The 13,604-nt window shown below is 49.3% G+C and overlaps 1 protein-coding gene across 1 annotated transcript in view; it reads right to left on the bottom strand.

The window, feature by feature from the left end:
* Window positions 1-11,008: 11,008 nt before the first annotated feature.
* The window catches only part of UVRAG (UV radiation resistance associated), a 260,496-nt gene continuing 257,900 nt past the window's right edge, over window positions 11,009-13,604 (bottom strand). The window contains exon 15 of the mRNA XM_084773991.1: window positions 11,009-12,810. Within this exon, the coding sequence (XP_084630117.1) occupies window positions 12,108-12,810 (703 nt within the window). The 3' untranslated portion in view covers window positions 11,009-12,107. The remainder of the gene's footprint in view (window positions 12,811-13,604) is intronic.

A 13,604-nucleotide genomic window follows, 5' to 3' on the forward strand; every position in this document is an offset into this window, starting at 1 on the left:
GTTGCTTGCTTCCTGTGAGCATGACTGGCCAAAGGTCGGGTACAAGTCACAAATCCCAATCCTTCTGCCTGCCATCCCCTGGCTGGACACTCAACCCCATCCTCTGATCTGACTCTTCGTTGTTGGCAGTCCCTTTTCTCACAAGAATATCCTTTCTTTCCGTTGAGCCTTGCGACGTTACCCAGGCTGGCCTTGAACTCCTAGGCGTTCCTCTGGCCTTGATCTCCCTAAGTAGCTAGAACCCTGGTGCCTCTACCTTTTCCTCTGGACTCTTCAGCTTTTAGCTGTCAGATCATTCCTTCTTGGTCCCCAGGAGACCTCTTTTTTCTTTCTTTCTTCTTCTTTTTCTTCTTCCCTCTTCCTCCTCCTCCTCTTCCTCCTCCTCCTCTTCCTCCTCTTCCTCCTCTCTGGAGGATGCTCGCGGCTCAGTTTGAACTGAATCTCTGAATTACTTCTCCCATCAGCAGTCTCTCCCAGGAACTTCTGCCTGCACGTTTAGCAGCTGTCAATGTTACTGGAAATGTTGGGTAGTGTTGGCAGGGACACCATATTTTCCCAGGGAAATCTGGGTCCCCTTTTGGGGTCTTGAGTCTTGTTAGCAAAATAATTTTAACAACAGCCTTAAAAAAGGAAGCTTGAGGACAATTTTATTAGAGTTTAAAAAGAAAAACTTCAGTGGGGCAAGCTGCGAGTCTTGGCAGCTGCCCAAAGGAGGAAGGAAAAGAGAAAGAGAAAAGGCCATACAATTCGAATTAAGCCAGCTTGGAGGACAGCCACATGTCGGACAAACGGCTGCACGGTTGGGAGGACCTCAGAACAGAGGAGAGCTTTGCAACAAGGCACCTGAACAGAAAGCAGACCGCGGCCCCGGCAAGCATCGGAAAGAAAAGGGAAAAGTTGGGTCTTTCTGAGTTCTGGCTCAGACAAGCAGGCACCCAGCAGAACTCACGGAGGCTATGGAAAGTCTATGTCCAGGGCAGGAATTCTGGAAAGAAAAGTCTAGTGTCTCTTTAAAGGGATAATTATTCCTCCCGTTCTCTTCAGCATGGTTTAACGTAGATCCACCTTCCTAAGGGCGGTCCCTTGGTCTGGTGACTGACCTGCCCAGCTGAATGAACTGTTTTGTGTTTTAGGTAGCTTGATGGGTCTCCACCTAGGCCAGAGAACCAGATTTTCCTAAGGCTCTCCTTACCCCCAACCCCCCGTCCTGCCCCTCGAAGAGCTCCAAACAAGACTACTGTAACACTAGCACCATACCTCTCCTTGCCACGTCTCCCAATCCTACCCTGAGCTCATGGTGTGTGTGTACCCCGCCTGCCCTCTGCTCTCCAGGCCCCACTAACCCCCATCCCAGTCTAAGGAAGCAATTGCCTGACTTATTATAACTCCTTGGCTACTCATCCTCCTCAGCATCCACTACTTTCCCCTTTCTTCACTCCTTCTCTGTTCTTTCATATTACTTGAGATAAGGTCTCATGGAGCCCAAGCTTGGTCTTGTACTCTATACCCAAGGATGACCTTGACTTCTAATCTTCCTGACTCTACTCCCCAAGTGCTGAGATTGCAGGCGAACATACCACATTTGGCTTGTATTTAAAAAAAAAAAAACAACTTTATTGAATAATAGTTCATACAGAACACACTGTGTCCATTGCAAATGTGTATTTGTTATTCTCACAGATTCAATGCACTGAGATTTTTGTTGTCAATTGGGGACATTCTTCTTTATGGCTATTCAGCCTTGTCAGACCTCTTTCTCTCAGGCCATCCTTTCCCATCTGCCCCGGTTGTGTCTTTGTAGTTAGACATGTCTCTTACACACAGCAGAGAAGTAGCTCTTTCTTGTGGTAGTCTGGGCTATCTCTGCCTTTGGATTGGAATATGTCCTCCACTTGTGTTTGCGGGGACAAGATTCTACTCTCGGCCTGAAGATGGGTCTCTCTATGAAGCCCAGGTTGGCCTCTAGCCGCAGATCCCCTGGTCTCTGCTTCTCTTACTTTTTAGCGATTGCTCCAGAAGTTACCACATGCATCCTAATATGCTTAGACGCACTTCACATGCATACAGACGTCTATCTTATCAGAGTCTACTTAGCATTAGTGGACTGTGGTAAGTAACATCTAGGGACGTTGCAGTGATGTGCTTCCATTTCTTTCCAATTCTGGTTACCAGCATCTAATATTCCCACACATGTATACAAATGCACACTGTCAAGCTGCACGCACGCACGCACGCACAGGAACACTGATGCAGTATCCAAACTGGCTTCCTTAGATCTTGAATCCTTCCACCTAAAGAGCTTCCTTTAGTCTTTTATTGACCTGCAGATCTCCAGCGCAGGCCATCACCTCCTTTGGGTGTGGTCCAGTGTCTTGTGGTCCCCTTATTTTGGAGTCACTGGCCATGGATCTTAACTCTACCGCAGTCCTTCAGTGTCAGGCAGCTTTGGTCGTTAATGGCTGCTGTCAAGATTCCTCTCTCTCTCTCTCTCTCTCTCTCTCTCTCTCTCTCTCTCTCTCGGGCTTTTATGTCTGGCTATTCTGTGACTAGACTTGGTTTTCTTTCTGCTTATCCCAATGAAGATGTGTTTAGATTTTTAGTTTTTAAAGATTTGTCTTTTAAAAAATATTCAGCCTTGGGAAGTTTTGGGCCAGTATGTATTCAAACAGCCCTTTTTGCCCTCATCTCTGCTCTTCTCCTTCTGTTGCGCCAATCACACCTACTTTGGAAATGTTGATATTATCCTCTGGGTGCCCAGGGTCCATTTGCTACGCCCACTCCCCACCCCTCACCCCTGCCGTTCTTCAAATCAGGTAGCATTAGTGCTAATCTGTCTTCAGAGTCACTTGTACTTTTTTCTGCATTTTTTCCCCCCTGAATTTTACTGTCGATCCCAACCTGGGGCTTTTCAATTCAATTATTGTACTTAAAAAAAAAATCTTTGTAGTTTCCATGGACATAGACCTATTCACATCTCTCTGTTGAGAATCCCTTTCTCTTCAGTCATTACAATTACTCTTTCCTTTGTCTTTCAACATAGTTTCCTTTTTGCCATATTTGTAAAACTCCTTTTGAAGTCTTTGTTGTCAATTTATGCCCACTCCCTGGCAGCTGCCTCCCTGCCCCTCCTTTTCTTTTCAGTTTGATTTCGAGATATTGCAGTAATCCTTCCTCTTTCCTCCCTCCTGTTTCTGCCTCCTCCCTCCCTTCCCCCTCCCTGCACTGAGGACTGTTGACTGTGGAGGGAGTCACTGTGTAGCCCATCACGGCTGCAGTGGGCAGCAGCGACTGTCCTACGGACAGGGCAGTTTCTATTGTTCTGGCATGGCTTTCTGGAGTCTTCCTGAACACCTAGAACTCGGTTGTCCACCCAGGGTCTGGGAAGTTTGTGTTCAGAATCTGACACGCCCCTCCCCAATGTCCACTCGCTGGGGACTTCCACATTTGCTGGTGTTGCACCAGCTGGCGAGCCTGCCTGCTGCCCTGCTGCTCCTAGAGCCAAGCACAGGACCGGGCCTTCGCTCAGTCAGTTTATACAAGGCGGCAGGATCCTTTACTCTTCCTAGTCCAGGGCACACTGCCGCGAGGTTCTCAGGTCCTTGACTGTTTTTGTCATTAGGCTGAGGTTGCCAATAGATTTGCTCTAGGATTTGAGTCTTACACACGCTGCGGTTCTCTCACCCGCAGAGTCTCCCCGTCCACATCCTAAAGGGGCAAGGCTGCAGTTTTCCACTTACTCCAGGTTTAGGGGGGGGTTACCCCCTTTTAGTAGTAGATTTCCAAGAATAGATTTTCTTTGACCTCTATCTTTTAAAATATTTCTGTCTTTCAGTAAGTGCATAAAATATTTTGTCCCTGTTTTCTAACTGGCATGCCCCAAGGGGTCTGTAGAATCACTACGGCCCACCCTGATGAAGATGCTTTCTCTATGGAAGTCTTTTGAAAACGAATCCTAGGGCACGCCACGGTCTTTGCTTAAGACCCTCCAAGGGTTTCCAACCACAAGAAGAAGAACAAGGTCCCTAGCAAGACCCCACACCACAATCAACAAATCGAGTGCAGACTCTGGCCTTTGCTTTGGCGGTGCTGCAGTGGATGGAGCCCCGGCTTTGCCTGCGCTCTGCCCTTGAGCTGTATCACCACCCCCCCGCCCCCCCGCCCCCCTCCCCCGTCCCCAGGGATTCCTTTAAGATTGAAAATCTCCTGTCCACCCCTAAGGCTGGAAGTTATTTTTGTTTGTAATATTGCCTAAACAAGCCGATGCCAGGACTACATCCATCCCTTTCCCACTTCTTCCCGGGCCCTGGCACACGCTAAAGCCAGAAACAGAGGGGGCAACTGGGAACCGGCCAAGTGAAGTGAGGCAGAGCCTCTCTTGGCCCAGCGCTGCCTGCAAGCGCTGAGGAAGACATCAGCGGGATGGAGGAGGCTCTGCCTACAGGGCTGGATGCCCCTTTCCTTTTGCTTGGTCCTCCCCAGGCTCCGGGGTGGGGGTGGGGGGTGAGGGATGGGGGTTGGGGGGGGAAGGTGTGATGGCAAAAAACTGGAAAGTGATTGAGAGGCGGGGAGGGCCTATGAGGCAGGGTCTACCCAGAGGGCACTCAAGGATCTGGAGCAAAGACAGGTGAGACCCAAAGCTGAAGCAAAGATTGCTAGCATTTTCCTCTGGAGAGGAGGTGGGGGGCGCCAGCGAACATCTACCAGGAGGAACTGTTTTGCATTACTGTGCCATGGTTCACTTTCACTCTCAAGCATATTTTAAAAAAAAATCCTAAATAAATACAAACTAAAGTTTATAACTCGTCTACGACCATAAAAAAGCAAAGCAAGCTCATAAATTAAACCACACAGGAGTAATACCACAATTAAAGTTATATCAACAATATTAACATAATGTGGGGGATGTTTTACTGAAACCAAACCTTCCTCCCTCGTGGGACTCTGGCAAACCTGACGCTGGGGGCTCATCACTTTCTGCAGCCCACGCACCAGGCGCCAAGGACGGCTCCTCTTCTCTTGAACTTTAGGATGCCTTTGTTTGGGCGGGCAGCCTGACATCATTTCTACTTCACACAACAGGAATGTTTCATCCTGTAGCCTGTGGCTTGTGTCGGGTCCCTGCTTTGTCCCTCTTGCGGCAGCAGCGGTGAGAGAGCCACCCCCAGGGCAGAGTGAAGAACAATTTGGGGCACCCGAAGTGCCAGAGTGTCTCCAAAGCCAGGTGCGCGTCACAAGGCCAGGTTTCCTGGAAAAGAAAGGGACACGACAATTCTGACTTACGCAGAGCCTGGGGGAAGAGTTTGTGTGGGGAGGTTGAGATGGAGAGGAGAGGGAGGGAGGGAGGGAGAGAGGGAAGAGGAGAAGAGAGGAGAGAGGAGAGAGGATGGGAGGGAAGGGGAGGGGAGGGGAGGCAGAGAGCTGGGAGAGCAGGGAGAGAGGCTGATGGTGAGCTAGGAAAATGTTCTCACCTCTAAAGAGGAAGCAGAAGTTTGCACAGCTGCAGTGTAAGAGTAAAACTAGACCCAGAGTCAAAGGACCCTGAGCCTGAGAGGACTCCTTCCTCCCATGTTCCTGTCCCCTACTAGGCTCTAAACAGAGACCTGCCTGTCCAGGAGATCCTGCCCAGCAGGTAGGCCAAGACCCATCTTACAGAGAGGGGAGAGGGAACTGGGAGGCGGCCAATCCCCTAAGGGCCTGAGGGGCTTGGTGAGGGAAAAAACCACAGAACCCCACCCCTACCTGCTATGTCAGGGAAGCAGCCATCAGCCATCCAAGTGAGCCTGCCATGGACAGGGCAGGACACAGGGACTCTTGCCAGAGCTTTGTACCTGGGCCACAGTGGGTGAGGCCTTGGGGATGGGGGCTCTGATCGCTGGAGCTGAGAGGAGCTGCCCAAGCCAACAGAAGCAAGGTCTCCTGCTGTGACAACCCCTCCCACTCGGGAGGTCTAGTTTTTCCATAATAAGCTTCCCTTGCTTTACTCACTCCTTTGTTTACCTTCTTTATTCCTCAAAGTGTGAGGCCCTGAACTCAGGACCCACTGGCCCTGCCTCTGGCACCTTCGTCCCCAGGTTAAGCTACCAGAGCGGAGGAAGACTGTCATGCTCCAAGAACCCATATCACCGCCACACTCTTCAGAGATGACCACTTTGTCCAGGGCCAGACCAACAGAGGGTACCCAACTGGTACTCCTGGGAGCTCAGGGTGGACTGAGGCGGACAGATACGAGAACGTGGATGGGGGCAGGGCAGTACACACAGACGGGGATGAGGGGTGGGGAGGGAGGGACATGAAGGAGGATGATCTGACCTGAGGGGCACAGACGTGGAGCACTGTGGGGAGCACACTGCAAGAGGAAAACCTGACGGCTGAACTCTGGCCCGCTGAAAGCAGAGGTGGGGACATGGCAGGGACATTTAGTGACCAAGAGCATCCGCCTAGGGAGGGCTAGAAGGCACAGGAGGGAACAGACTTCACCATAGCCATTCCTGCTTTTCCCACATTGGCTCACATTGACAGACACACTTTATCTGTATATATTTTGGTATCTTTAAGCAACAAAGACTTAAAAAAAGACCCAACCAACCTTCATATTATTATAGTATCACACCTTAAAAAAAAGACAGGTCTTTAATATTTAGCCAGTATTTGCATATTGTTAGTTTATGGGGTTCAAACAAGGTCCGCAGCAGGATTTACAGTTGCTCGTTTGCTGCCCCTTCCCCTTGCTACCTTATTTTATTTTTGGTGTTGGGGACAGAGTGCAAGGGAAGAACTCTACCACACAGCTGGATCTCCTACCCTGAAATGCGTCCTTTTATTGGGGTTCCTTTCTTCTGCTATTATTTTCCTTGTTTTCCTATTATTTTCCTTTATTTATGGGGAAATAAGGCTGTTTGTTTTGTACTCCATCACCTGGGGTTTTCTGATGGCACGGTCCAGGTGGCAATGCGTTTGTCCCTGCATCCCTACAACGGAGAGGTGTGCTGACAAATGGGGAATGATCTGAGCTGCAAATTTGAGCCCAACCAGAAATTTAACACTTTTGGTAGCAGTGTGTGTGTGTGTGTGTGTGTGTGTGTGTGTGTGTGTGTGTGAGTGCACACGCGTGCATGCAGCCATGGAGGCAGCCGTGGGTCAGATGTCTTCCTCATGTGTTCTCTATGTTAGGGTTATGTTTTTTTTATATGAATGTCTGGTTCCCACAGAGTTCAGAAGTTGGCATTGGAGCTGGAGTTATGAGCGGTTATCCTTCCTGCCACCGGTGTGCTTTCTTACCCGCTGTTGCAATTAGTTAATCTTTATGACAAGTATTGTTTATGCTGTATGTGTAGGCATGCATAGCACAGCATGTGTGTAGAGATCCAGGACAATTCTGAGAGCCAGTCTTAACTACAGACCTCTTTACTTGTTGAACCAGCTCAATGGCCACGTTGCTATTGTTGAACAGGGTGTAGCCCTGCCTGTCCTGGAACTCACTCTGTAGACCAGGCTGGCTTTAAACTTACAGAGATCTTCCTGCCTCCGCCTCCCGGAGTTCTGGGGTTACAGGCGTGCACTGTCACCGCCCGGTCATCTCTCTCATTCTTCCCTATGTGTCTACTTGCTGTTTCTCTGGCTTGCTGAAGCTGCTGGCCTTTGTAGACACATCTTTCATTCATTTAAAATCCACTAGGCTGAGCTGCCCACCTGTAGAGCTGTAATTAGATGCCACAAGAGGGAAAAAACAGAAAATTATCTACTTTGAAAACCCTCAGCTCTGGGAGCCAATTCAGCAGATTATGGGTATCAGAGGCCAGCCTGAAAGATGTCTGTGGCTGGGTTGGGGGCGGGGGGGGGGGGGGGGGGAGACAGAGACGCTCATCTGGACAGCTCACACCAAGAACCTGAGACAAGGTAGGTTCGTCGGCCACATGCAGCTGTGTCTTGCCCCTCAGTGCATCTGTTCAGAGCTCAGTTGCCTGTGCCAGTGTTTGCCTGCATCTCCTTCTCAATGACTTCTCCAAAGTCCTTGTTCAGCCGTGAATTCCTTCCAATGGTGCTTGGTTAAAAAGTACTGAGCATGGTGGTGCACATCTTTGATGCCAGCACTCAGAAGGCAGAAACAGGCAGAGCTCTGCGAGTTCCAGGCTAGCCTGGTCTACATTGTGAATTTCAGGACAGCCAGGGCTACATAGTAGGTCATATTTTTTGAAAAAACACACAAAAAAATATGAGCACTTTTGTTCAATTACTTGCCATTTCTAACCTGTCAACACTGTGGGACAGGAGCCAGATTCAGAGAGGAAGTGGGTGTGGCCAAGCAATGATGATGCACAGACACCCATGGTACCACAGTGGCCTCCCACAGGACAAAGGAACAAGACACAAATGTGGCTGGCAAGGCAGGCTTCTTTCCAGCATTAAAAACAACCACCACCACTACCAGCAGCAGCCTTTGTGTGTGTGTAGGTCAGAGGACAACTTTTGGGACGCACTTCTTCCTTCCACCATGAGCGTTCTGAGGATCGAACTCACACTGTCAAGCTTAGTGTTAGGGAGTGCTCTCCTGTGGAGCTATCTTGTTGGCTCTCTTTGTAGTTTTTTATAGATTAAGGCTGTGGTGGCACACCTTTAATTTTAGCACTTGGGAGGTAGAGGCAGGTGGATCTCTATGAGTTCAAGGCCAGCCAAGACTACAGAGAAACTCTGTTTCAAAAAAAAAAAAATCCTTAAATAAGTGTCCAGTGACTTGGTGAGGGCTATACCTTCTAGCTGCAGAGAGGTGGCTGGTTGTCATGGGCAATAGAACCCAGCATCTGAAGAGACAGCTCGCTCTGTGTCACACAGCAAGGAGCAGCTCTACTGAGCATGCACATCAAGGACACAGGTCCCCAAGGATGCACTTTTCCACATGCAAGAAGAGAAAAAAAGTCACCAGTTACTAGTGTCACTGGAACCAGCCTCAGCCAGTTCTAATGGCATGTCTGCTCTCAGGGACTTGCAGCTCTGCTTTAACAAGATGCTGCAGCTGCAACGTCCGAATGGTGAATACTGTCAGTCACACAAGGGCCAAACCTTGGGCCCTGCCTGGGAAGGACTATCTAGCTTAGGTTAACTGAGGGTAGGTAGAGAGTGGGCCAAGCATCGCCTCTCACCACTCTCTGCTTCCTGATTGCATGTGACGCGCTGAAATGACCTCTGTGTCAGGACAGACTGTGAGCTGGAACTGTGAATCTAGATAAACCCCTTATCTCTTAACTAAGTTGCTTTCCTTACAGCAGCGAGAAGAGTCGCATACTGACTGGGTCCCTGCGGCTTTGCAAGCACACACCCAAAGCCTGACCTTGCCGCTGGGCTTCTGCCTATGCTGTGGCCTCCCTCTGTAACACCAGGTCTGACGGAGACTACATGTCTGTCACGGCCACCACCGTGAGCTTTCAGGAATTGCTAACATAGCCGCAGCTCCTGACTAGGAAACGCGGCAGAGATTAAGACTGAGCAATCTGTATTCACTTTGCTTAGCCCAGTGCTGCACACGTGTACAGAGCAGGTCTGATAATCAATGAGCGACTGCTTGATTGCTTAAGAACAAGGTTTTCAGAGTTAGATCAGCTTCAATATGGAAATTCAAGACAGGACTCAATATAACAGGGAAATCACATATACTTTTAACTCTCAAAATAAATACTCCTCAATTTTATTTTATAAATACAGAGTTTTCCTCCAATTACCAACAGATTGGCGTCTCATGCCATTTACTATTGGTGGTGATTTAGAACTGATCTAAATAACCAGTTATGTCAGGATAAATGGGCGCCATTAAAACTGCTAGAGGATAGCTGCGCACAGTCTTCCAACACTAATATTCTGAGGGGGTGAAATCTCTGGAATTTTTTATGTGGCTAAGGGGAAACGGGCAGAGAAAACACAATCAAATATTCATTCTATGATCCGTACAGGCGGTTAGAACTGTCTCAAGTATGTGGTAACTGAAGTGGCTCTTATCGGTTCAATTTCTATCGCCCAAGCAAATTTTGTTTTTATTATATAAGTAAGAGATAAGGTCATTTGGGGATTTGGCCTTGGCCACTTTAAACAGAGGCAAAGCCTACTCTGTAGCTGCACATAATGTGGTTAGGTTCTACCCAGGCCACAGCAAGTGCCAAAGGATGCCAACCCCGGTGGCAAGCATACTAGCATTTAAGTGCATACATCACTGGCAGTGGGGGGACATGCTGAAAGCATGGGCAGAACCCATCAGGTCAGAGCAGTGCGAACCCACGCAAGGGCAGCATGCTGTGTAAGTAACTTCACAGCCCCCACACACAAAGACTGGCTGGTAAGGAGGGTCAGGGTCAGGGTAACAGAACGCACACAGATGCATCTGCACGAAGTCTCAGGTGCACCGCCAGCCCTAGGGAGGTCACAGATCACATGGCACCTTCCACCGACCACACTGGAACCTTCACTGTGAACACCTTTGGTGTTTGGAGATGCCACTTCCCTGCCGGATTCCACAGCATCTGTGTTTCTGCGATGGTGACTTCCTCCACCTTCTCTGACTCCGAAACGAACGAGAACACCCAGTGAAGAAGCCTCCATCACCCCCACAAATGGAGTGAAACAGACCTCAAGACCAAGTGGGACAGCTGTCCGCTATGTAGTAAGTCTGTGCATCCACTATATAGGGACAATGGTACGAGTCAGCCCATTCAGCAACATAGCTGCTCACCAGGGCTGAGCACAGGGATGCTCGGACAGGTCACGGACATGGTATGACACCCATGAGCTAAGAAGCTATGTGGGACAACGGCACTACGGGGGATACAGCGGTGAAGTATGGGCTGTTTTCCACAGTATACAAACTCAAATGGAATCGGCAGCATCGGCTTTGACCCAGCCACGGCTTTTGCTCAGGCTAGCCCTGTTATGAAGTAACATGAAGCCATATAGGCTTAGAGGGGGAAGGAAACAAAACAGGACGAAACTGGGGGAGGGGACGGGGGCAGAAATCAGGTCAAGTGAAGTAAATTCAATTTTTATTCTTCTATACAATACATGGATATGTGAATAAATTGTTCTTTTAGAGCTTGCAACCCTGAGGCAATGTCTGTGGGTACATAATGTATAATGCAACAGCAAATGAAATCTGAATGCAGGATGACAATGGACTTCAAAAACATAATTTAACATTGTGAAATTGCACATTGTCTATGCTTCATCTAACTATGTCTCCACTGTCTCGCAGTCTGCAAACTGGACATCCCGACTCTACGTACACTTTGTCATACATAATGGGTTCCTTCAGACTGAAATGGAATAGGCTAACAGGATTTATACCTAGGTGGTCTTTATCTGGGGAGCGTATTGCCAGAGGTGTGCCCTATTTTGGACCACAGCATCTGCCCACATAAAAAACTTTGGCCCCAAAGGAAGCTGGCTGCCATCTGATTGTGGTAACCCTGAGGTTTCTGAGGGTCCCCCGGGATCCACCACAGGAAAGCTATTCATCGGGTATGGCACACTAGATGAGACAGAACACCATTCCTGCTGGTTCCAGAGTCGTGACTCTACCACCTCAGCTGTCAGGCTGCGGGGCCCGCCTTGGGAAGCAGGACAGCAGCAGGCTCTGCAGGCTGGCTGAGGTCCTCGGGGCTGAGGGCTCTGGAGCCCCCACTACCGCTCCATTTTTTCTTCACCAACCTAACAGATGGGCCTGGGCCTCTCAGTGGTGGAACGCTATTTCTGACTATTCCATTTTGCAAGTTTTACAAATGATGGCGAGGGCAAACGCTATGAGAAACTAAAGGTGAGTTTGTTCTATTACATATATATTTACCATCCTCCCTCTGCGGAGAGCACAGACAAATGCCTATAAGATGACTCAAGCTGTAAGCAAGAGGGTGACCTTGGCCTGGAAACAGCCAGGCCTGGAAAGCAAATCTCACTGACTGGCCCCACTGGCACCCACTGGCCCTGAGTCCCCTCTGTTCCCAAAGTCAGCCTTCTGAGCAATCTCCTCCACTGATCCTCATTTGTGTCGGAATTATTAAAAAGGTTAAGTGCAGCTTGGGTCTGGTAGAGGGCAGAGGCTCTGCCCTGGTCCTGCTGTCTGGCCCCTCTCCTCACTTATCAGAACTCCTGCGTGGTCGGCGGAAGCTGGACACGTTCTCATTGAGGGCGTAGATCCTCCGGGAGAACTCCTCAAACTCCCCCAGGACTTGCTCATCGCACTCCACTGCCACCGCGCTGTCCACCGGGATGCAGCTGAGCGCTTCGAGCTGGTCGCCAGACGTGAAGCCCGTCGCCTCCAGCCCGATGATTTCTTCTGCTTGCTCCACTGCACAGCAGAGCTCAGCGGAGGGGGCCGGGTGGCACTGGCCTGGTAGCAGGGCTCTGGACGGGCCGGCCTGCTCGCTGGGCAGTGCAGTGCCATTCACAGCAGCTGGGTGCCCAGGCGGGGCTTCCGCTTGTACTTGGCTGGAGTCCGCGTTTCCGTAGTCTCCACTCACACTGCTGCCCAGGTCTACGCCTGTTTTCTTATTTTCTTTGGAGAAGTCCAGGGAGGTGTCCAAGGAGGAGGACAGTGGAGTGACCTTCCTCTCAGAGTCTCCCATGGTGGGCGTGGCCACCCCGGGCTGTACCAATGCTGAATTGTAGCTGGGAGGAGGAGTTTTGTATTGGAGTCTTTCATTCTCTGAACTGGCCCGTTTTCGATGTCCTTTGTCTGGTGAAGGGATACCCCCAGAGAAGCCTACATCTGCACCCCCAAATGTGGAGCTTTGTCTCTTTGGAACTGGGATGGCACTGGAGATGTGATGTCTGTCGCTAAAAGACAAACAAAAATGAGACGTTATTTTCTGCTTCAGAACTCAGTTTAGACCTTCTGGGACACAGACAGGAAACAATATGCTTTATATTTGAGAATAAAACAAAAACAAAAGAAAAAACAAATGCCCACACAGAATTAGGTTATTATCAATCTTAATGGTATTTGTTATAGCGTTTAAAACAAGAAACAACACAAATTTATTCAACATATTTAAGACAGATGTGCCCAAGATAGGATAAGGGACAGAAATCATGTCACTTGCAGGAAAGCTGAAGGCTCTGCAGACTGGATCTGCAGAGAAATGTCAATGGGCCCTGCCGTCTCCGAGAATGTGGCCAGGCCTTGACTATCCCATCCTAGGAAAAGTGCTCATGCAAGATGAGTTGCCCATGGCAACTTGCTGATGGATGGCCTTTCCAACAGTCAGTATTCATCACCTGGCATCAGAGAACCACACAGAGAGCGTCGAGGGAACCCTTCCTTCTTTTTAACAAAACATCACCATGCGAAATGGCTTCTCTTTTACAAGGCTGGTCACATACGTTTTTTACAATACTTGGTCTTCAGTGCCTGCTTTGAGCCAGGAATAATAATCACTGTCCAGCCACACAAAACTTTAGCGTTTCTTTAGTAATTTCACATATATCATTTCACTTGGGCCTTACAGGGGCATTGTCAAGAAAGTAGAGTCAGTCTGAAATAATAAATAACCATCAGTTAATGGGGTAGAGCGCCAGACCCTGGCCATAGTTGCAGCTTTGCCAGCAAAGCCTGCAGGGAGCGCTGACTA

Source organism: Acomys minous, assembly GCF_964271855.1.
Source record: "Acomys minous genome assembly, chromosome: 2".
Classification (NCBI taxonomy): Eukaryota; Metazoa; Chordata; class Mammalia; order Rodentia; family Muridae; genus Acomys; species Acomys minous.